The following is a 22,069-nucleotide window of genomic DNA, read 5'->3' as shown; positions in this document are numbered from 1 at the left end:
TTTTCTAGCACTTACCACAGTGCTTGGTATATGGTAAGTGTGTAATAAATACTTACTACCAAAATGAAAGTATCAGTAATTGGTTTTAGTCAAATTACACAGAGTTTAAAAATAGAAAAGGGCAAATCTTGGAACTGAGTATGGTTATATTTCAATATACATACACTAATGTAGAAATAAGAATTTCTAGGGATCTAAGAATCTAAAAGAATTTAGATTCTTGTGACTTAAGAATTGGAAAATTATAATAAATTTGATTTTAATAAGAAATTGCATACAGACTGATAAATATAGGCAATATATTAAGTGATTAATTTACAGATCTGCCTATACAGAAAGGACAGAGTTACCTATTCTGACAGAAGTTTTTAAGTACTAGTCTCTTCACCTAAATCTACTTGCTGAATACTTTAGGGATAGAGTTTCCTAAGAATTCATAAGAAAAATCATGCTAAATAGTTTCAACTTAAAGAGATACAGTTTTGTATCTATGTAAGAATTATCCGCAACAAGAAGGAGCTACATCAATCTTTTTCCAAAAAACTCTCTAGAAACTGATCATTTAACACATCTCTACTTTGGAAAAAAATCTACTTTTTTTCTTAAAATTATTATAAATAAATCTTGTTCACAGTAATGAGCAGTAATGACCATACTTATTCATAGATTATTCATTAATAATCAAGTTATGAATATTTATTGTTTATTCTGGGAATGCTGCCTACAAATCATAATGACTATCAATTCAGTAGTCAAAGTAAAGGGGCCAACAGCAATCAGTCAGAAAAACTTTTAATGCCCCCCCTTGAAAAAATGCTACTCCCCTCCTCCCTTTAATAAATATTCACTTAATATAAACAATGAGGATTAAAGGGATGATATTAACATTGAACATCTTTGGTCAATGTGCCAGTTTGCTTTGTACTTCTTTATTGCAAGAAAGGATGCTATTTTAGGGGATAGAGCATGATGGTAAAGTTTTTAAAAAGCATCAATAAAACATTTTTAAAAGATCAAATAGTTTACTGAGTAAAATACTGTCATTAAATATAAAGTACTTATGTTCATTTTTTCATTTTTGGTATTCTTTAAACAAGCTCAAGCAACTAATTTGAGTGAACTGACAACAGATACTAAATTTCTAGTTTAAAAAAATGAAGCTTTAAATGAAGCTTTTTAGAGGAACTCTATCCATAAAACAATAACCTAAAACCTAGAAAAGCAAATTGCTGTTTCCTTCCCTTTTTCTTCTTATGTACTAGAATTAGTTTTACAAATAAGAAAAACTGGGGGACTGACCAATGAGCCCAGCCTTTATGAGCATGCACAGAGTGCTCAATTAATGCATCATCTACATGGACTTTGAGGTATGCACATTCTGGTCCAGTAACCACATGTGAAGAGAAGCCTCTGTAATTGGCTATGGAAACAGAATTGGGGTGCATACCAGAAGTGTTAGTGTGATGCCAATCAGTCATTAAAGATCTTTCCCTGCCCATTCAACAGGCTTCAAGTGGGGCTAAGGGAGGCTTGATTAGAGGCAGGCCTATCCCCTTTACTTCCTAAGTGCTAAGCCCCAGGCCTACACCCTTTTGCTGCTTGGGCATGAGGCCCTTGGGGGCCCTAAGAAGAGTGTATATACCCAGAAGGTAGCAATTAAGGTTAGAATTCAGCCCAAAGAGAAGAAGTAAGAACTCCTAGATGATAGAGCTGAGAATCTGCAGACTAGTGAACTACAGAACTCATGGAACTCAGGCAAGCAGACAGTTGGGATTCATGTTCATGGGAAGATCCCAGCAGCAGGGAAGGTTACAGGATGACTTGATTCTTTGCTGTGATACTGCGTTATAATTTCCTTGTTGTTACATTGAGGTGTACTTACTGGTTTTAGAATACAATTGTTGCTATGTCAAATTGGAATTATTGGTTTTGGGATCTGATCGTCTTTCTTTGTGACCCCACCCCTCTACCAAAGTTCCTTATTTCTGTTGAAGGTACCACTTTTCTTCCAGTCTTCCAAGTTTTTAACTTAAACATCATCTTCGACTTCGCATTTCCACTTCTACAACATCTCTTGGATGTGTTCTCTTTTCTCTATTCATACAGCTACAATTCTAGTTGAGACCTTCATTACCTTTTGTGTATACTATTGCAACAGCTTCTAAATTGATCTCCTCCCTCCCTCTCTCCCCTCTCCCCGTTTTTCAATACTGTTCACTTATGTTAGCATTTTGAATATTTTGTTAAAAACCACTTTAAGCATTATTACTATTATCAGATTCTCAAACATCTTGACACCAAAAAATTATCCATGAAAATGTATCTTTGGTTTTATAACAAGTTAAGGGAATTTAATTAAATTCCTTCATATAGGACTTTTCAAAAATAATGTTGTCGTAAATAAGAAGGGATACTTCTAGTTTGTTTTTAGCTTTTCAAAATAAGAAAATTTTTCATTAAACACAAATTTCATAAAATTTCCTGAGTTTTTTTCTTTAGTGATCATTTATTTAGTTTAATAAAAATAAGAAAATTATTTTCTGAAAAATAATAGAAACTGTCATCAACAAGGAACTAGTTTTACAACAAATTTACAACATAAGATAAAATGACTATATTCCTAAATTTAGGAATTGTGTAACCTTCCAATGTTTTAACAGGTGACATTTAATTGTAAGGAAACCAAGTGTCTAAATAGAAGGGAGCAGAAACACCTGGGCAGGTCTGCAAGTGTGGTCGCCTATTTAGCGTGCAATTGCATTTTTCAACATAATTAGTTCAAATGAGCTTCTAAATTTGGGTGATGCATCGCACATGTAATTAAGATTTAATTAAAAATGTTCTGTAATAAATTGTTTTCCATTTCTGACAAATCACATTAGAGAGGTAGATTTGATTTTGAAATAGTTTTTTTTAATGTGTTATTCATATAATCTGAAACCATGAGATTAGAAAAGCCTTTATATTTTGTTAAAAAAAAACTTTCATTGGGCATAAAAATGAAAAAAGGACTTATGCTTAAATTTTTTTCATAAAAGCTATAGTTTCACTAAATAACATTATAGTTCATGATGTTTTTAAGCTGCTCAACCAGAAGAGTATGCTACAAGACATTACTTTTAATAGAAACCAATCTACTACTATTCAAACTACATTTCTATTTTACTCTCATAAATATGCACTACATGGTATTTTGAACCTTCATTATGAGAACCACCCACAGTCTTTTAGTGAACCTCTTTATGTTGGGACACTAACCTGCCAAATCCTGAAACAGAGATGAAGCCTCTATTTCCAGTCCAAGATAAATTCAGCCACTGGACTAGTGTGCAGCGAGACTGTAGGTATTCCAGAGATGTGTCATTCAGTTTTGCCCAGTAAGGTTGCAAATTGAGGTGAGTGTACTGTAGAGGATCACAGCAATGTTGGTAGAGTAGTTTACAAGTTTGTGCTAATCTACACAGGTCAGGTAGTGTAAGATGACTTAAAATCAACTGGATGAGCTACGTAAAAGATAAAAAACATTAAGGATATCAAGATAAAAATTAGAACTATTATTAAAGTCAAGTGGTAAAATTATTAAGAAGTAATCAAAACATTACTTTTAATGAGCTAAACACTGAAAAGAATAAATATCGAAACGAAGGCTACCATTTGCATCACAATAACAAGGCATCAGAGGTTTTTAAAACGCAAAGTATTTCCGCCTCCTTCTGACTATTCTATTTATTTTTAAAGTTGCATTTAGGCTCTGTGTCTAAAATAAGGTTTCTACCAAAATTCAAGGTGAACAATAAATAACTAGCATGTTTTCTAAGTGGTACAAACATGAAGAGTAAAGTTTTGAATGCTGATTCATTTCCTTCCCATAACTTATCCATTTATCTTATTTAATGGCCTGAAAGTCAAGCATATTTGGATGTTAAGCACTAGTCAGTTTGCTGTACAACTGAATATGGTTGAATTTCCAAGAAACACAAAGGAAAAAAAATCATGTTTATAAATTTAGAAAGATAAATCTGAAAAGGGCCAAAAAAAAACTCTTCTTATGATTGATTTCTTAATAGTAGAGAAAATGGGATGTAATTGTTTTAGATGTAAAAAAAAATTACAAATTCCCTGTTCTAAAAATCTTTACTTTTTGGACATTTGAAAAAAATGATGAATATACCATATTCCCCGAACTGTTCATTTTTGGTTAGAATTATGTTGAAAGAATGATTTGCAACATAAAACCATAGTAGGAAATACCACATGATCTTTAAATGTTACAATGACCAAAAATACTGCATAAATTCTAAATACATAAAGTGGTAACATTTCAAAATTAGTTTTACAAAAGGTGTCATCAAACCATTATGAACAAACTTATCAATCCCTTGTCATGTTAGTTATACAGTCTAAACTATATATCTGATTTTAACTGGAAATACTTTTGAGATTTTAAAGAATGAATGAGTTTAGGCTGACAGAATGACATCTTCAGGTTGAACATTAAATAACCTATGTTACTTATAACACTAGTAAACATTAATTAAGATTAGTTCTCAAGGAATTTTTGGTAGAGTTCTAAATACACACTTTTGCATTTGTTCAGTTTTTGATGTAGAAAAATATTCCATGATATTAACTGGAAAAACACTAGCGGAAAGTAAAAAAACAGAAACAATAAAGTGAAATGTAAATAAGATTATGGCATTAAAATATAAGTAAAGAACTTTTTACCTATGATTAAACAAAAGATAACAGGTTTCAAGGCTATGGAGAAATGTCTATAAATCATTATCAACATAGATTCTGGTGTCTGTCAGAATTCTGCTCTTTATCCATGACTATCCTAGCATAAAGAACAATTTGATACCATAATGAATACATGACATGGTATGTTCAGAAGGAATCCCCAAATAAAGTTAATTTAATTATTAAAAAGCATCCTTTCAATACAATTCCCCCCCTAGTTTGTTTGTTTTTTCCTGATCAGTGAAGTATTATGCTTTGCAACATTTTGGTGTAGAAAAGCAGCACAGTGTGGTGAAAGAGCAATGGCCATAAAGACAAGAGACCTGGATTGGAATCCTGGCTCTGATATTTACAAGATGTATTATTACAGGCTAGTCATATAACTCCTCTGAGTCTCAGTTTCCTTACCTGTAAAATAGAGGTCATCATGGCTGTAGTACTTACCTCACAGGCTAGTTGTGAGGAGTAAAAGAAATAATGCATCTAAATCACTCTGTAAATTTTAAGATGCTATACATACATTTAGTAGTTGTTTACATATAATCTTTTCATCCATTTAAATGGGATGAATTGCCTACAAATGAAAAACTAACCTCATTTTGTGAGCTAGAAGTTACTTTATGATGAGAGCCATCCTGACATTCATATCACAGTCTTCTATGTCAATCCTGATAATAGTTGAATACAGCAGCAATGCTACTGTATTCATTAAATTCAGTATTAACTGATCTAAATTTGAGAATTTATAGCAGAAGCCTTTTCTCAGATAAAATATGGAATTTGGGAAGCTTTTTAAAAAGTAAATCTGATCATACTCGAAATAACTTTCATTAGAAGAAAAGATTTACAATAAGTATTCTTGATAAAGTGTCAAAATCAAGCAACCTAAGATTTCAAACAAAAAAATTTAACAGAAAAACAATGAGGAAAAGTGAGGAAAAGTGTTACTATTTTATACCAGTAACTCAGTACTCAGAGACAACTTGGGTTATCTTGCTTTGAAGAAAAGTGGTAATATATAAAAATCCATAAATAAACGAAAAACAAATTAGATAAAAGATTATTTGCTTTAAGGAATGACTCTTCACTTAGTGAATGTATTCACAATGAAATGACTTTTAAAAGCTTGCTCCTTAAATATATTTAAAATACTCAATTTGTAAAAAATGTTTAGTTCATCTATTAAGTAAAACAAGGCCCATGATATATCAGAAGCCAAATCAATAACATACACATAGTTGTCATGGAATATAAGTTCAACATACTATATTAAACTTGTTCATAAAATTTTAATTCTCAATTTTGGAAGGAGGAGTTAAAAATAAAAAAGTCTGTTCATCTGACTATGCACTCCAGTCTTCTCCAAATCATCTCCCAAGCTGTATCTATGGATGCAATTATATGAAGTCTAATGGCACAGTACTTTCTTGGAGTCCTTGATGGCTCAGCTTAGTCCTATTTCTTCCTAATATAAATATTCTTTCTGTCTCTTTCCACTTTCTCTTCCTCTTCTATCCTCCCTCCTTCTCTCTACCACCTTAGCTTCCTCTTTCTTACTCCATTCATCCTAAGGGCTAGAGAACTCTAGTTGGGAAAACAAACAAATAAGCAAACAAAGATCCTTTAAAGCTGAGGAGCAAAAAATGGAGTTGAACAGTCAAAGCTCTTCCCCTACTTTTTTTTTTTACCTTGGCCCCTGTCCAGTACTATGCCTTTTATCTAGGTTTTCTAATATTGCAAATTTCATGACAGCTGTTAGATATAGTAAAGCTTCACAGAATCAGTCTAATTGGTAATACATTAACAGAATTTATTAATAATGACAAATGCTTATTGATTAAGAATGCTAATTTGAATCAATAAGTACGAATGGATTTTTTAAAAACTCAATTGCCTCACATTACTGTTTAAAATGTGTTACTAAGTAAAAGCCTTTTGAAATCTGTTTCATTGAATCATAAAGAACTGTTATTTTAGCAAATTAAATATAACTAAAATACAAATAAAAAAGAATACGTGAAGAAAGTACAATCTCTTAAATGGAGTTAGTATTTCTTCTATAACCTTACATATTACTAATCTGTTTGCACATTTAGGCATTTTATATTTCTATTAGTGAAATATTCTCTATTCTATTTTTATTAAGATATTTTTGGCTTACCTCATAAGGTAGTTTATCAAAATAGCCATTGTTTGTCCATTCCCTGAGGGCAGTACAGTTGAACTGTTTCCTAAGAGCCTCCATTCCACAGCCATCTTTCTCTTCATAATCCTCTTCAGCCAGATCATTCATGTCAATGAGCGAAGTCTTAAGTGAAAGTACAGGTCTGTCCTTCACACCGTGCAGCACAACTGCGTCTAATTCGGTGTAATAGTCCAGAAGAGTGCTATTTACTTCCAGTCGAATGAGGTTTGAAGGAAAATTTATCTGTTTGATATAAGGTTTAAACTGGCGAGCCTGGGGAGTATTCACCTTTGTAGGTCTCTCTGACCAAAGAATTTCCCATCTGCCAAAGAAAGAAACTTTACCTATAATAAGGTGATAATCATGATGGATGGAAATGTTTGTTTACTCAAATCTAAATCATGAAAGTAAACACTTTGTTAGAGTGTAAAATGATGGTCTCAGATCTTCTAAGTTCTTTAGTGACTTCCAAGTTATAGAAAAATAAAAACTAAATATAGCTATGATTCAACGAACTTTGATATTTTGCCACAACTGCGTAGATGTTTTATTTCACAGATTCCACCTTCCACAGTTTTAGAGGTGGGAGAATGAGAGGAAGGGAAAGGAAAGTAGCCCAAAATAGGAAAAGTTTCTTCACAAAAAAAGTACTTCTGTTGACTAACTGACTCTATTACAGAAACTAAATTCATCATATTACCTCCCAAATAGTAACCCCATCATTCCTATTATTCCCATTTCTGTCAGAACCATGAAGATTCAAAACTACATGTTGTTTTATTCTTACTTATTCTTCCTCCCCCCAACCCTGCCCCCCATTGCCAAAACCTTCCATTTGTTCTACTGAAATGTCTTTTATAGTGAGTTCCTTCTTAGTTCTCACTACTATCACCTCACAATATCATGTTTCAATTTTGTTAAGAAGCTAAAGAGTTGATCAGTCTCATATTTTCCTTCTGTCAATCCATCTTTCTTCACATCAACAAATTAATTTTCCCAAAACAATGCTTTCATCACCTCACTTCACTGACTTGAATGGCGATTTAGTCCCCATTGTCTATAAGACCATCTAAACTTTCCAGTCCACCATTCAACATTTCTCTCATTTGGCCCCTTATTACGCAGGGATGATTTCTATCTTTTCCTATGTGTAAAATATTTTTCTGTGGAAGCCTAAAGAAAAAATTCCCTAGGGTGGAGTTTGGGGCATGTGTTTGACAGGAGGGTAAGATGGCTGGGGGAGAGTTAGTGGGACAGACGGAAATAAAGTGTCAGAGGGAAATAACATGAATCAGCAAAGACATGATCAATTTCTTTTACTCAAGTAATCACTGACTTGTAAATAAGCTGAGAGTTAGGTGCATCCCTTAAATCTGAAATTAGTAGGAAGCCACCATTTCTGAATCCAGAAGAAGTGGAAGCCTAATAAATAAAGTCTACTAAATAATGGGGTGAGCTAAGACGAGAAAAACAGGCTTCAGAAATGATGGTGTCACCATCAACATCACATGGTTTCTAGACAGTCTAGGCTCAGATACTAGTCTAGAGAGATAAAGATTTGATTCACTGAGGTAAACCTTTCCAAGATATTAAATTTAATTATAATTCATTAAGAGGCTGCTCGTGGCTCAGTGGATAGAACACTGGGCTTGGAGAGAGGAAGACCTGATTTCAAGTCCAGTCTCAGACATTTCCTAACTGTGTGACCCCAGACAAGTCACTTAACCTCTGATTACCTGACAAAATGGATCCAGTGGAGAAGGAAATGACAAATCACTCTAGTACCTTTGCCAAGGAAAACCCCAAATGGGATCACAAAGGGTCAGACATGACTGAAAACAACTGAACAACAACAGCATCAAAAACAATCCATCTATAAGGTGCCAGACCTGGTACTGGCCGTGAGAATATAAAGGTAAAACTAAAACAGCTCTTGCTCTTGGGAAGCTTACATTTCACCAAAGGGAAAGAACATACATTCAAACAGTTAATACAGACAAATACAAAGTAATTGGTCAGGGTGGGAGATGGGGAGGGAGAACATTTCAAACTGGTAGGATCAGGAAAAGCTTCATTTAGGAGGTGGCATTTGAACTGAACCTTGAAGAGAACTAAGGATTTCAAGAGACAGATAGAGGCAGGATAAAAATTCTGCATGTGGAAAGATCTTCTGTAATTCCTATTATTAGGTTTCTATCAAAAGTTCCTTTAAAAAAATTCCAACTTTGAATCAGATGAAATAAAGGTAAAATAGGATATCCATTTTCCATATCTATACCAAGACCATGATAGCTGTGAAATCACTTGTTCTGTTAAGAATGGTGGTCATAGTAATTTCAACTCACTGGATGAAGTAGTTGGATCTAACACTGAAGGAGAAGCAAACCATGTGGTACAGGAAGAAAGATAAGATTAGATTAGAATTCAAAAAAGATGGGTCAGATACTGGCTCAGCTGCTTCCTAGTTATATGCTCTTGAACAAGTTAATAACTTCCCTGAGCCTCAATTTCTTCATCTGATACAGATGAAGATAATAATATTTACAGATTTGCTCTGAGATAAGTGCTTTGCAAATTATGAAGTGCTAAAAAAACGTGAATCATTACTCAGTATTTGGCTCTTACTTCCATACAGCTTCAATGTATTCAATTTCTCAAGTGTTTCTCATGTCTCTCCAGTTAGACTATAAGCTCCTTGAGGACAGGGACCAAGTCGTTACTACTCTTATTCTTCAATGCATGTGGCCCTATATGTGTGTGTGTGTGTGTGTATATGTGTATGTATACGTATATATATGTGTGTATGTATGTGTGTATGTGTGTGTGTGTGTATATATATATATATACACACACACACACACACATATATATATATATATATATATATATATATATATATATATAAAATCAGAACACATGGTTAATGGCAAATATTTGCTTAATGAAAGGATCTCAGGATAATACTTTCACCTATGATCCTGTCATACACCCTAGACTCAGTAGGAAGAAATAAAAGAAGATTCTAGTCTATATATTTTATACTTATATTTCAATATGGATATATCTGTTGTTCTAGGAACTGACTTCAAACACAAAATAATTGAGCCATACTACAGGCAGCATGGCATAGTAAATAGAAAGTCACCCTTGAAAGCCAAGAAGACCTGGGTTCAAGTCCCACTTCTGATATATACTGGTTGTGTGACCCTGGGCAATTCAGTTACTCCTCAGTGCTCTAGTCAACTCTCTAAGATTATAAATTGTAGAGAAGGTGCCGACCTGCATTAGTAGAGGAGGGAATTTCCTTAGCTGCAAGTTCCCAACACAATGAAATCACAGGTCTAATCCCTATCTCCTATAAATATCTAAGGAAGACTTAAGATGTACATCAGTTCTTCATCATGGCAAACCATACTGGCTCCCTTTTACAAAATTATAAACTATTAAGGTGAAATACTAATGCCTTCTGTATCTTACAACACCTAGCAGAGTTCGGTTACACTGAAGATCTTATTAAATACTGTGCTGATTGATATTATAAATATTAACTCTCCCTGGGCATAAAGATTTAAAACAATTACTTTCAATGGAATTTTCCTAGGAACAAGGACATTTTTTCAAAAGACTTCCCCACTGGCTATAAAAAAAGATATAAACTTATGCAAAATAATAGAGCTGATGCTATCAAACCTCAAGGTAAGATATATGTGTGTGTATATATATATATATACACACACACACATATATTTATATAACATATGTGCACACAAATAAATATAAATAATATCTAATGATGAATGTAATTCCAGAAGTTAAAGGCTAGAGTAAGTCACTTATTAGTAAGGTACAGAGAGGAAGGAGAAGTGATTGGTGATGGGAAGTGTAGTTTTTCCTAGGTAGATGACTGAAGGATCATGGGAGGTCAAAACTGTATGGTCAAGGGAATCCTAGGAACTTTTACTCTCTTCAGAGAAGAGAGAGGCCCAGGGAGGATACATAACAGAAGGGACTGGATGGCATGGACGCGTAATGCTACCCAAAAATGAATGTAATTGTGAGCAAGTAGAGCTTTGTCTGGCTGAATGACCTGTATGTCTACGCAGAATTTGCTATTTACTTGGATAGGTCTGCTTGCTGGGCTGTGGGACATGGTGAAGTGATCACCTCTCCAGGCATTTCTCTGCTTCACTGCTGCCTGGACAATTCATTTTCCTCATGGGCTTCCTGCTCTATTTAAACTTTGTGCATTCGGTATCTGTACTTTTATAAGAAGTTCTGGCTCCAGATGAAGATAAGATTATTTCTGTTGCATTCTGAGAGTATTTCCTCAAAACCAGTAAACCGTGCAAAGGAGGGAAGGTCAAGAGGGGCCAATTACCTTAGACTTAACCATGATCCTGTATTAAGCTCTCTTGGTAACTACACAAAGAGGGGCTTCACTAGTTTAACTAATGATCACATAAAGATTGGCAAAATCTCCAAACTTTCATTTATGAAAGACCACTAGTGGCCTGTAATGAAGGCAAAAAAAAATTGTTTGTTTTTCAAAGCAGGATTTGTTAAAGAAACAGTTGCATGACTTATTTGAAGTTAAAAGGGAGACAGAAGAGAGAATAATTTGCGAGCAAGCTAACAATTCTTCCTTGCTATGGGCACTGGCTCGCACTAATTGTTTTTGTTTGCCTATTTGATTATTAACGAAAAATGACAAAGGTTGTAACTACTATAAACTGCTCTTTAAAGTACATGGTACTGATCTAGACAGCCTTCCTGGTTGTACTCTCTCCTGGAACTTTCCTATTTCAGAGAAAGAGACCATTAAAACAATTCCTCTGTGCTTAATAAATGTTTGTTCATTGATTTATTGATATTCAGAGACGAAAGAAAGATGAATAATTTCTTATGGCTTTTCAATGCCTTTCAATGTCTATCAGGTTTGATTGATTTTGTTTTTTTTTTTTTGCAAATGGTCGGTGGATTTCTGTGTCAATAAAATTCTTTTAGCTATTTGAACACTTTGATTTAGGCATCTCATACTTATAGAAGCAAATTGCATTGGAAGAAGAGAGAGAGATCTAAAATGTAACCAATGCTCTTTTCTAAAGGATTCCAAGCAAACCAGAGAAAGAGGTAGATAGAATAAACAAAGAAAAATGAGAGAACAGCTCTTAAGCCAACATTCTTAGAGCTGTAAGCAAATGTCCCACGTACTCAAACCAACAACCATTTACTAAGTACCTACAATGTACAAAACATGGTGCTAGGCACTGGACTGAATCTTTTCAACTAGCTCAGTGTAGCAGCAACAGTTCCTAACCCAGAAAACACACAAATTCTAAATTATAAACCTCATCTCCATCACTTAAAAGTACGATATGCTTTTTCTTACTTAAAAAAGATGGTCTATTTTGTCTGTTTACTTTAGTAGGAAGATCATAGCTGATTTATTTCAGTGTCATGGAGTAGGCAGAAGAAGGACGGAGATAGTTAACAGACAAAAAATCGGTTTTTATTCAAATGTATTTTCAATGCCATGTGACCGTCACTTAAACTCTTAGTGACAGGCAACTCTCTAAGACTCTAAGTTGCAGAGATGATGCAGAATTGCATGGGTAGAGGTAGTTTCCTCACCTTAAAGTTCTTTATACCAATGAAATTACATGACTAGGCTTGTCCTATATTTCTGATGTTTCACAAATGCATGTGAGAAAAATTCCCAGTTTTAAAAACCAGAAGAACTTTTAGACAAGAGCTTAGAAGATCCAGAAACAAGGGTAATTCAGGACCCTTTAAAATTAGAACTGTCTATGCTGCCTCCAAGGATTCAGGGACTGAAATCAGCTCCCACTTTTTCACTGTTTAATTCCAGTGGGCAGGGATTTTAGTAAAAATCACTTCTAGTGGGAAGACTTACAAATCTACATCTTTAGCTGTAATCAACTGAGTAAGATTTCTAATTATCTACTCAACACTTCCACCAGTTGACATTTTAAGTCCAATATATCTAAACTGCATTATTACTTTCCCCTGAAACACACTACTGTTCCTAACTTCCTATTTCTATTAAAGGTACCACCATCTCCCAACCATTGTGTCATTTTTGACTCCCCTCCTCCTCCCACACAATAAACACTTATTAAGCATCCAGGTAGAGGGGAGAAACGATAGAGATCAATAGAGATATAGATAGGTAGACAGACAGACAAATGGAGAGATAGATAGATAATTGTTGTTCATTCATTTGTGTCCAGTCAACTCTTCACGACCCCATGAACCATAGTAAGCCAGCCTCTTCTATCCTCCATTATCTCTTGCAGTTTGCCCAAGTTCATGTTCATTGTTTCCTTAATACTAACTACGTACATCATCCTCTGCCATCTCCTTTTCCTTTTGCCTTCAATTTTTCCCAACATCAGAGTTTTTTCCATTGAGTCCTGTCTTCTCATTACGTGGCCAAATTATTTAAGCTTCCCCTTCAATATCTGACCTTCCAGTGAATAACCTGAATTAATGTCTGTAAGCATTGACTGATTTGACCTCCTTGATGTCCAAGGTACTCTCCAAAGTCTTCAGCACAATTCAGAAGCATTGATTCTGCGGCACTCAGCTTTCTCTATAGTCCAACTCTCACAGCCACACATTATTACTAGAAAAACCATAGCTTTGACTATGACTTTGACTTGTTTGTCAACAAGACGACGTCTCTACTTTTTAGTATGTTGTCTTAGATTTGCCTTAGCTTTCCTTCCAAGGAGCAAGCATCTTTTGATTTCACAGCTGCAGCTGCCAGCTACAGCAATCTTTGAGCCTAAGAATATAAACTCTGACACTGCTTCCATTTTTTCTTCTATTTTCCAGGGAGTGATGGGACCAGGTGCCAAGATCTTAGTTTTTTTTTTTTTTTATGTTAACCTTTAAACCAACTTTTACACTCTTCTCTTTCACCCTCATCAAGAGGTTTCTAAATTCCTCTTCACTTTCTGCCATTAAAATGTTATCATCTGTATATCTGAGATTGTTATTTCTCCTGGAAACTTTAAATCCAGCTTTTGATTCACCCACCCTGGCATTTCACGTGATGTACTCTGCATATAAGTTGAATAAACAAGGTGACAATATGCGGCCTTGTTGCATCCCTTTTCCAATATTAAACCAATCAGTTGTTCCATGTTCAGTTCTAGCTGTTGTTTCTTAGCCTGCATACAGGTTCCCCAGGGACAAGTAAGATTATCTGGTACCCCCACCTCTTTGAGGATTTGCCACATTTTGTTGTGACCCACAGAATCAAAGGCTTTAGTGTAGTTAATGAAGCAGAAAGAGATTGTTTTCTGGAACTCCCTTGCCTTCTCCCTAATCCAGCAAATGTTGGCAATTTGGCCTCTAGTTCCCCTGCCTCCAAAAACCAGACTGCTCTTGTGGTAATTCTCAGTTCATATACTATTGAAGCCTAGCCTACAGAATCTTAAGCATAACTGTGGGTACGTGAAATGAATACAATTGTTCAGTAATTTGAACATTCCTTGGAATTTGAGACAAAAACTAATCTTTTCTCCTCCAGTGGTCACTGTTGTGTTTTCCAAATTTGCTGACAATATTGAGTACAACACTTTAAAGCATCATCTTTTAGGGTTTTAAATAGCTCAGCTGGAATTCCATCATTTCTACTAGCCTTCCTGTTAGCAATGCTCCTAAGGCCAACTTGACTGCATTCTCCAGGATATCTGGCTCTAGATCAGTAACCAGATCATCATCGGGGTTACCGGTGATGTTGAGATCTTTCTTGTATAGTTATTTTGTGTATTCTTACCACCTCTTCTTAATCTTTTCTTCTTCTGTTAAATCCCTACCATTTTTGTCCTTTTTTCAGATAGATATAGATATATAGTTTCTTTCTTTAAGGAGGTTACATTTCCACCGGAGAAAAACAAGTAAAAAAAATTTTATACATATATATACACACACATATATATGTGTGTATGTATGTATGTGAACAAATACATACACACACACATATATATATATATTTACATACATACACACACAAAGTGATTTCAAGCAAACATTTGAGGTGATCAGAAATTGAGGTGATCAGAAAAGGTCTCATGAAGGAGGTAGCATTTGGGGTAAGTCTTGAAGTGAGCTACAGATTCTAAAAAGCAGAAATGAGGAAAGAATACATTCCAGGCATGGGAGATAATTTGTACAAAAAAATGGTGATGTTGTATATGAGGAAGACTATATATATACAGTCACCAAATACTTTGGATAGATTTCACAGTATCTCTTCATATTCATTCCTCTTCCTTACCATTCCCACTATAACTAACCTACCTTGGGCCATGATTTCCATTCACCTTTTTTTTGTTAATAGCCTCCTATCCAATCTCCCCACCTCCACTCTCCCCTGCCAACTAACATACTCTCTCTCTCCCTCCTCCCCATCCCTTCCCCTTCGCCATGTGTGTGTGTGTATGTACACACACACAGACATATATGTGTCTATGTATACATATATATTGCTGCTTGATTAATCTTTCTAATAACCTTGTATAGTCTCCTTATTGCTCAAAGATCTTTAATAGCTTCCTATCTCCTATTAAAGTCCAAACCCTCAACTGGCATATAAAGATCTCTATAGCCTTTACAGCTGTATTCCAATTTGGTCAACCTGTCAGCCACTCAACAAGCATTTGGTAAATACTTACTATGAGCCAGGCACTATTCTCAGTTTTGGGAATATAGACACAAAAATGGAAGTCTCACTACCTTTAAAGAGTTTGCATTCTGGTGGAAATAACATACATATGTAACTACATATGTAGGTGGTATATATAAGATATATATAAATCAAATACAAGGCAACCTTGGAAGGGAAGATACTAGCAGCTGGGGGGGGGGGGATGAAGGGGGGAAAAAAGAAAAGGCCTTTGGGGATTAGATGGTGTTTAAGCTGAGTCCTAAAGGAAACCCAAGGATTCTAGGAGGAAGAAGCCAGATGGGAGAGCATTCCATGCATGGAGATAGTAAGTACTAAGGAAAGGATAGTCAGAGACAGGAAATGGAGTGTTGTGCATGGGGAACAGCAGGTATGCCAGTACAGCTATACTACAGAGAGCATAGAAGGGAGCAATACAGGATAAGAGTGGAAAGGCAAGAAGAGAGCAGATTTCAAAGAGCTTTAAATACAAAATTAAAAAGTTTATATTCAATGATAGAGGTAATAAGAAGCCCAGTGGAGTGACATGATCAGACCTGCATTTTATTCCCAAAGTGATTTAATTATTAAATCATTTTGGTGGCCACGTAGTGGATGGGCTGGAGTAGGGCAATGCCTGAGGCAGAGAGATAAAATAGGAGTCTATGGCAATAGTCCAAGTGAGAGTTGAAGAGGGACTGAACTAAGGTAGCGGCTGTGTAAAAAGAGAGAAGGGAATATATTCAAGAAATGTTGTGGAGTTAAAATGACAAGATTTGGGAACTTACTAGATGGGGTGAGTGAAAGGAAGGACACTGAGATGACACCATGGTTGCAAATCCACTACTACATCTTACCCTTTTCTATGTTCTAGCCAAATAAAATTGTTCACCATCACTATACTTTTGTTCATATCATTCCCTGTTCTACCTGTTGACATTATACTTATCTTTCAAGTCCTAATACAAATTCTATGCTTTCTATGATAATTGTCATGACCTTCATTCCTCTAGTTTGCAGTTTCTTTCTGTGCTCTTATGGCAACTGGTATCCCCTTCTTATGCCATGATGACTGAATTTGTATATGTACACATATGTTAATACTCCTACTATACTGTTAGCAAATTTTACACTTTATTTATCTTTGTATTCTTCCCTGGGCTAAGTTAAGCACATTGCACATAGCGAGCATTTAATAATAGCTTATTAAAATGAATATTGGGGCACGTAGGTGGCACAGTAGATAGTGCCAGGCCTGAAATCAGGAAGACTCGTCTTCCTGAGTGCAAATCTAGCCTCAGACACTTACCAGCTCTGTGACCCTGGGCAAGTCACTTAACTCTATTTGCTTCAGTTCTTCATCTGTAAAATGAGTTAGAGAAGGAAATAGCAAACCACTCCAGTATCTTTGCCAAGAAAATCCCAAAAGGGGTCACAAAGAGCTAGACATGAATTGGACACAACTGAAGCAACCGAACAACAACAAAAAATGAGTACTAGAATATCACATGTGCAAATGATTCCTCCCAAGGGTATTAAAAGTAAATGTAAACCTGTGGTAAGTAAATATGCATAAAGTGAGGGTAGCCAGCATAAGCACGTAACAAGCTACAACGCAGTTTTCTTTTCATAAAAGAAAACAAAATTAATGTAAATGTTAATGTTAGAAATAGAAATCTAAAAGTTAGTGTTTAGAACATTGTTTTTAATTATATCTATATATACAGAACATTCAAGATTGGTAGGTTTAAGCTACTTTGTGAAGGCTTTCCTAACATTTTCTGATACTGTGTTGAAATACATTAGGCTTAATGTTACATTTACATAATTTTTGCATTTGACTTCTATATGGCATAAATATATTTAGATGTGAGCAAATCACAAGTTGTAAATATGACACGCTGATTAAAGTACAGTATTATATGAATCTTAACAGATATCTCTAGAAAAAGTAAGACTTAAAACAAACAAAAATAACCCCACCACCAGCACATAAAACATTAGTTTGTTTATATTACTTTTCAGGATATCAAGGTGACATAAGAAAGAAAATGAAAAACACAGAAAAATTACTTCATAGGCCTATGACTGTATGAAATTAATTTAGTATCAACCATGAGAATAATATAAATTAATTTTGTGGCATGTGCATTAAAATGAATATATTGTTTAAAATTCAGCCTCTAATAGTAATGAAATAGATCTTAATGACAGAAAAGGCAAATGGTTTCAATTATGTTTGAGAAGTTCATCTATAGAAAAAATGGATTCACTGTAAAGGATCTAAACAGAACTTGAATTTTGGAAAACCACCAAACCTTAAGTCACTTAGGTACAAGTTTTTTAAGTTGTCATTTAATGATACACTATATAGTATAACAATATGTATGGCTAATATTTATTCTCAATAACAGTTTCCTTACTGGCAAAATATAACACAATTCAAAATATTCTAGTGCCAAGCTTTATTTTCTTAAGCTGACTGTGAATGAGACAGTCAGATCTGTGCTTTAGAAATATCAACTTGGCAACTGTGTGGTGGTTGAATTTTCGAGGGAGGAGACTGGCTGCAGTGAGGCAAAGTTTAAGTAAGTATTAATTGGAGTATGAACCAGAGGAGCTGTGGTTTGGATGAAAGAAACAGAATAGATGAAGACATAACGAAAAGGCATTGTATGGGGGTAAGGGGCCAATAACGATACAGAGTCGATAATGATGCTTAGCTGCAAATTTGGGTGACAAAGAATGGGGGTAATGTCAATAGAAACATAACTAAGGAACTTAGGATGAGGGTGAGTTGACAGTTTTGGACATACTGAATTTGAAGTATTTGTGGATATCCAAGAAGAGCTGTCAAGCAGATTGCTAAATACGAAAAACTAGAGTCCAGCAGAGAGATGAGGGGTGGATTTAGGAGTCAATTAACATTGCAAAGAAAAAATAATTGAAACCATGGAAGCTGACAAGAGAACCATGAGAGAGAATACAGAGAGCATAGAGAGGACTTTTGGGGGTACACTTACTCATAGGCAAAGGGACATGGATGTTGATTTTGCAAAGGAAACCGAAAACGAAGAGCCAGCTAGGTATTAAGAAAACCACAACAGAACAATGTTACAAAAACCCAGCAAGGAGACAGTATCCCAAATGTGATCCAACAATATCATTCATATTAGTATCTGTTACAGTGTCTAAAACAGTGCCTTGCATACAGAAGAAAATGATTAGAGAGAAGAGACTTGCTATTGTAGTTTCCACCGAAATAAGTTTGGGGTTTGTCTTGGATTTGGCCTATTATGTATGCCTCATATCAAATATAATGTTATTTCACATCAGACCATGAAGTTCCAGTAGATTATTGAATGTGTACAGCCACAAATGTGTACTCCAAATACAGGGCTATAAATACCACACCCAGCTTTTTTTCACATTTGCCATCACCACTTTCACCAGCTCTCCAACTATCACAAGTGGACTAAATGGGAAAATAAAGGTAGAAATATATGTAATCTGTTAAGGTTTTGTTTCACCAAATACAGCTCCCACTACCAAATGCCTTATCTATCCTGCCTCACTGTATGTACTATTTGCATACAGCTGCTGAGATGAGCACAAAGTCATATGCTGTGATTAAACAACTGGGCAAGACCTTTGGAACAACTCTACTATGACTTTGGAACATGCATACTGATCACTGATGTTTTTACTTAAAAGAATTTTAATAAGATGAGTTGTGGAATAAAGTTAAAAAATTGGTAGGCAAATTCTGAGAATAAATTAGTAAATAAATTAATATTAACTTGAATCACAATCAAACACTGTGCAACTCTCAGCTAGAAACCTAAGAGCATGATTTATACTCAAAATCAGTTATGCAGCCATCAACTTCTGGAGGCTAAGTGATTGCTGCAAAAATGCTATTACACGTCTTCAAGTTTTCAAGTAAAACACAGGCAACTTTGTAGCAAGCAGATAAAACAAGCTCACAAGGGTCCTATGAAGATAGTCTTTAAGGTCTTTTCTAACTAACATTCTATGATTCTAAATAACAAATACACAAAAAGATTTCAAACAACTTACTTCCCAATTCCCAGACAAAAACTGCATATTCAATTTTTTCTTATTAATTCATAAATAATAATAGCAGTTCATATTAAATTACCAAGGTGGTTTGAAAGTAACGAATGAATTAATGAATTACACAGGAAATCTCCAAAAGGCTGCCCTCCAAAAGTTCATTATGAAGCTGGTTTCAGGGAATTCAAGACATTTCCATAAAAAATATAAATAGTATCTTGGTTTCCAGTCTGGTCCAAAAAAGTGCATTTAACCCTTAATCTACCTGAAACATAGCACTCTAATCTATCACTTGTAATAAAGTTTCTAAGGGAAAGTACATTTGGAATCCCAGGAATATATATTCCCTGCTATAGTCCTAGTAATGCAGATCAACGGAAGCAGAGCTCTGGCAGTGCATCCCTTGGTGTGGTGCAGGGGTGGTCTGGAAATGGTTGAGTCAAAAGTACTGTTTCTGGGGAGCAAAGATGGCGGCTGGAAAACAGGGACTAGCGTGAGCTCCCCGCCAAGTCCCTCCAAAAACCTATAAAAATGGCTCTAAACCAATTCTAGAACTGCAGAACCCACAAAAGAGCAGAGGGAAGCAGGGCTCCAGCCCAGGACAGCCTGGATGGTCTCTGGGTGAGGTTTATCCTGCACGGAGCTGGGAGCTGGTAGTGGAGCGGAGCAGAGCACAGCGTGAGCAGCACGGACCAACTAGACCAGGAGCCGGGCTGAGTGTGCCCTAGCGCCCTGAATCAGTAAGCTGCGGCAGTTACCAGACTTCTCAACCCACAAACACCAAAGACAGCGGAGAAGGCTAGTGGGAAAAGCTGCGGGAGTTCCCGGGTTGGCCACTGCCCCCGGGGTAGAAGAGGTGGGGCAGCTACAGAAGTTCAGCTATAGTTGCTTCTGGCCCCAGGCCCACCTGGTGGGAGGAATTAGGTGGCGGATCAGAGCAGGAATGAAGAGCCTGCTGAAGATCTAACTCCAGTCTGGGTTGGGGGTTCTTGGGGAAGGAGCAGTGCTAGAGTGGCAGAGCTGGCGCATCCCCCCAGGTGTGGAACATAGTTCTCTAAACTCTACAAGCAGTCATACCCCACTGAAAAACTCAAGGATCAAGTTAGTTGGCTGAGAATATGGCCAGGCAGCAAAAACGCACCCAGATTCAGTCTCAGACTTTGCATTCTTTCTTTGTTGACAAAGAAGACCAAAACATACAGCCAGAAGAAGTTAACAAAGTCAAAGAGCCTACAATAAAAGCCTCCAAGAAAAACATGAACTGGTCCCAGGCTATGGAAGAGCTCAAAAAGGATTTGGAAAAGTAAGTTAGAGAAGTAGAGGAAAAATTGGGAAGAGAAATGAGAAGGATGCGAGAAAACCATGAGAAACAAGTCAATGACTTGCTAAAGGAGAACCGAAAAAATACTGAAAAATATACTGAAGAAAACAATACCTTAAAAAACAGACTAATTCAAATGGCAAAAGAGCTCCAAAAAGCCAAAGAGGAGAAGAATGCCTTGAAAGGCAGAATTAGCCAAATGGAAAAGGAGGTCCAAAAGACCACTGAAGAAAATACTACCTTAAAAAGGAGATTGGAGCAAGTGGAAGCTAGTGACTTTATGAGAAATCAAGACATTATAAAACAGAACCAAAGGAATGAAAAAATGGAAGACAATATCAAATATCTCATTGGAAAAACCACTGACCTGGAAAATAGATCCAGGAGAGATAATTTAAAAATTACTGGACTACCTGAAATCCATGACCAAAAAAATAGCCTAGATAGCATCTTTCAAGAAATTATCAAGGAGAACTGCCCTGATATTCTAGAGCCACAGGGCAAAATAGAAATTGAAAGAATCCATTGATTGCCTCCTCAAATAGATCCCAAAAACAAATCTCCTAGGAATATTGTCGCCAAATTCCAGAGCTCCCAGATCAAGGAGAAAATAATGCAAGCAGCCAGAAAGAAACAATTTGAGTATTGTGGAAAAACAATCAGAATAACCAAAGATCTAGCAGCTTCTACATTAATAGACTGAAGGGCTTGGAATGCGATATTCTGGAGGTCAATGGAGCTAGGATTAAAACCAAGAATCACCTACCCAGCAAAACTAAGCATCATGCTCCAAGGCAAAATATGGACTTTCAATAAAATAGAGGACTTTCAAGCTTTCTCAGTGAAAAGACCAGAGCTGAATAGAAAATTTGACTTTCAAACACAAGAATCAAGAGAAGCATGAAAAGGTAATCAAGAAAAAGAACAAGAAAAAGAAATTGCAAGGGACTTACTAAAGTTGAACTGTTTTGTTTACATTCCTACATAGAAAGATGACATGTATGATTCATGAGACCTCAGTATTAGGGTAGCTGAAGGGAATATGCATATA

General features: G+C 35.6%; 1 protein-coding gene across 2 annotated transcripts in view; it reads right to left on the bottom strand.

Annotated features, from left to right (window-relative positions):
* FBXL4 (F-box and leucine rich repeat protein 4) overlaps positions 1 to 22,069 on the bottom strand; it is a 146,172-nt gene that overhangs the window by 88,075 nt on the left and 36,028 nt on the right. For both annotated transcript variants that reach the window (XM_036769162.1, XM_036769163.1), the window contains exons 5-6: positions 6,902 to 7,247; positions 3,259 to 3,503 (exon numbers count right to left, since the gene is read on the bottom strand). In XM_036769162.1, coding sequence (XP_036625057.1) covers positions 3,259 to 3,503; positions 6,902 to 7,247 — 591 coding nt within the window. The remainder of the gene's footprint in view (positions 1 to 3,258; positions 3,504 to 6,901; positions 7,248 to 22,069) is intronic.

This window comes from Trichosurus vulpecula, chromosome 7 (assembly GCF_011100635.1).
Source record: "Trichosurus vulpecula isolate mTriVul1 chromosome 7, mTriVul1.pri, whole genome shotgun sequence".
Classification (NCBI taxonomy): Eukaryota; Metazoa; Chordata; class Mammalia; order Diprotodontia; family Phalangeridae; genus Trichosurus; species Trichosurus vulpecula.
Note: the sequence above shows the minus strand (reverse complement) of the source record. Positions and strands in the feature narration are given on the sequence as shown.